This window comes from Wyeomyia smithii, chromosome 1 (genome assembly GCF_029784165.1).
Source record: "Wyeomyia smithii strain HCP4-BCI-WySm-NY-G18 chromosome 1, ASM2978416v1, whole genome shotgun sequence".
NCBI classification, from domain to species: domain Eukaryota; kingdom Metazoa; phylum Arthropoda; class Insecta; order Diptera; family Culicidae; genus Wyeomyia; species Wyeomyia smithii.
In genome coordinates this window covers 29,857,504-29,860,505 of record NC_073694.1, presented here as the reverse complement: position 1 = coordinate 29,860,505, position 3,002 = coordinate 29,857,504, and the positions used below count along the sequence as shown (strand labels likewise).

The following is a 3,002-nucleotide window of genomic DNA, read 5'->3' as shown; positions in this document are numbered from 1 at the left end:
TCTCATAGAGATAGAAAGAGATCCGTTTAGCCGGTTGTAATCACGACAGCACACGAATGCGATATCATCCAGCTACAGCGAGGGGGTAGCGAGAGAGAGGCAGAGTGACTTCCCACTGTTGTTGTCCCGGTGCAAAACCGTGACGTGACACCCACCGCGCATTGCCTTTGCGAGTCCAGCAGTTGATCACAATCTCGTATGCGCTCGCTCGGTGTGTTTTCTCATTCGCTGCCGAACGTTCGCGCTGTGTAGTCCGTAATTTGCGATTACCTAAAGGTTAGAGTCGCGATCCGCTACCGCTATCGTCAAACCGGTTTTTAACGATGATTCGCACGGTAATTTTGTTGATGTTTTTGCTGGTTGGGATTGCAACGGTCACCGGTAGACCGCAACACACGGTAGCACCGCCAGATCCGGTGGTGGCCACGAGTACGGCAATCCCCAGTTCCGAAAGCAGCTCATCGATTCCAACCGCAACGGAAGAGAGCAAGGTGTCCAAATTTTTCGACGACGTTTCTTCGGTATTCAAGCAAGGTGCGGCCAGAGTTAAGGAAAGTTTCGAAAGTGCTGCTTCGTCGGTTAAGGATGGTGTTATGCAAGGGTACGATTACGTGAAGGATAAACTAACCGGATCGGCGCCAACACCTGCAAATAATGATACTGACGTCGTTTCGACTTCCTCTTTGACGGCTGCATCCGTTCCGACCAGTACCGCTGCGGTACGATCCGCCCCCGCGGTAACAGTGAGTTCCGTTGCGAGGGCGATCAACGTGGAACCGAACGACGAAGAGATGAAGGACGAGAACGAGGATCGGTTGATTTTTGTTGGCGATGAAGAAACGGGAACCGATCCACCAACGACGACCGTCAAGAAGGGCCTGGAGGATCGATTTATCATCGATGGACCGGCGGCGTGCAAATCCGGCCAATCGGTAGTCCACGGGAAATGTCGAAACACGTTCTAGTTGAGTGGAACAATCAGACGCCTTGAAGAGTCATCTTCGGATTAAGTGTGATTTTTTAATTTAATTCTATTACGCGAGTAATCCCGGGCAGCGCCCAAGTGTTTGTGTAGAGCTTGTGAAATCGAGTCAAATAAATTGAATTTATTCCAGTTCCTATGTATATATCGTATCGCGTCTGTCGCAAGAGTGACACCATCCATTTCTTAGCAGCCGTGGGTCCTGAAAGTCTCAGACGGTGGCCGCCGGTGGCGGAGGCTCGCCACTTAATCGCATTATCGCACGTTTACTTGACATGCTGAATTAGCCACACAATTGGCGTTGTTAGGAAAGATCTTGCCTGATTTCCTCGTTCGCGAACGTATCGGCATCGCCAGTCGGGCTGGGAAGGGACAACCGTAATCTACAGCAGTGGTTCCGCTTCCCCACGCGACACGCCCGACCGACGCTCAATCATGACAGTCTGATAACCTCTGGCAGCTTCCAGCTCTGCTGAAGCTGCAGATGCAGTGGACGAGTGTGGAGAGGAGGGAAAGAGAAAGCTAAAAAAACAGTTAATAGATGTGTACGATCGATGTAATTGGATAGAGCGGTGGAAGATTCCAGCTTCCACGGGAAAACCTTGAATTTATCTTAGTTTTTTTTGTTGATGCATTGAAGCATTCGGAGCTGACACACGATTCGCACAGTTTTTTATGCACATAGATATGAGTTTGTCTCTTGGATGAATATTTATGTTTATTTAATTTTAATTTTGCACTGATATTGCCGTCTTTACTGTCTAGACAGTACGGGCATAGGTAATCGATTCCAGTGAAACAACGGAATTGATTAAATATCATTTATCCATGTTCCTGTGATATAAGTCGAGATACTATTCTTGATTCACGATGTGATTGGAACATTGGAATTATTTTAACCATTTAAATAATACACTAGGAAGTTTCAACTGAATTAAAAAAAGATATTTTAAAATTATTGCGAAAAATTATTTTCAAGTTGTTCGAGTTTTAAGTGTTGCTAAGGCGCAGTGCGCTTGAAATTGCTTTAACTTCCGTTTTACTTTTCTGGTTCTCTTATTATTAGAATTTTCACACCATTTCGAATCGCTATACGCTATTTGCTTGTATTTTTTTGGAGCTGCGTTCATCATCGATTTCTAGCGATCAATATACAATATTAAAATAAAGCAATATTGGTTATAAGCTTAGCTTAGCTACACTGATTGCTACTCCGTGACTAATCCAAATCAGTAGAATTGTACAACGAATCAATTAAATGGGGCTGGGAGTGACCAACTATTCTTGCTGTACAAGTTTTAGTAAATCATTACTTTAATTTAAATCCTTGCAATCAGGTGAAAAATGGAATGTTAGCGTGTTCTTTGCTGTTTGGAGACCGTTAACCTTTGCATGTCCACACAGACCATTGGAAGGAGATTTTTTTTTGCAGTTAAGGGTAACGTTGTATAATGATTCTCCTTCAAAAGGGAAGCGATTATATAAGCGATGAGCATATTATCGGTTGCGGGAGAATTTATCTCGCAAGATGCATGAAAAGCGCCGTAGAAGTGCGCGGTTATAACCAATCATGTTGGTGTCTTCTACAAAAAGTGCGCAAATCCAATTTCCGCACTTTTGACGTTGACTAACGTCCATATCGAAGTTAGGCCCCTGAATTTGAAAATCTAGTAATTCAAACAGGGAAAACCAGAGAAAAGTGGTCAGGTTTTGAGCGCTTATTTTGCAGTCATCTATAATCAGGTTTTCGAGGTTTTGGCATCAATCGATCAGAAATTCTTTTACGGTTAAATTTATGTAACAAAAACAAACTTTTGTTTGAAATACACTATTGAAAAATTGGTAATTAATATCGATTGTCTAAATCATACCGCGCAGCCAATCACTACCTCTCTTCCCAAGCACAGTCGACACTAACGGATACAATCGATCTGACTTTGTTGTTATTGTTGTTGTCACTTTCTGTTTCCGATGTTTATGCTGCTGCTAGCGGAAAAAACCTTGCAAATATGCATTTTTT

The 3,002-nt window shown here is 43.4% G+C and overlaps 1 protein-coding gene across 1 annotated transcript; it reads left to right on the top strand.

Moving 5' to 3' along the window:
- Positions 1-211: 211 nt before the first annotated feature.
- On the top strand, positions 212-1,114 carry LOC129718300 (uncharacterized). The gene has a single exon (XM_055668943.1). It carries the CDS (start codon positions 324-326, stop codon positions 963-965), a length of 642 nt encoding a protein of 213 aa, XP_055524918.1. The 5' UTR covers positions 212-323; the 3' UTR covers positions 966-1,114.
- The last annotated feature ends 1,888 nt before the right edge of the window (positions 1,115-3,002 follow it).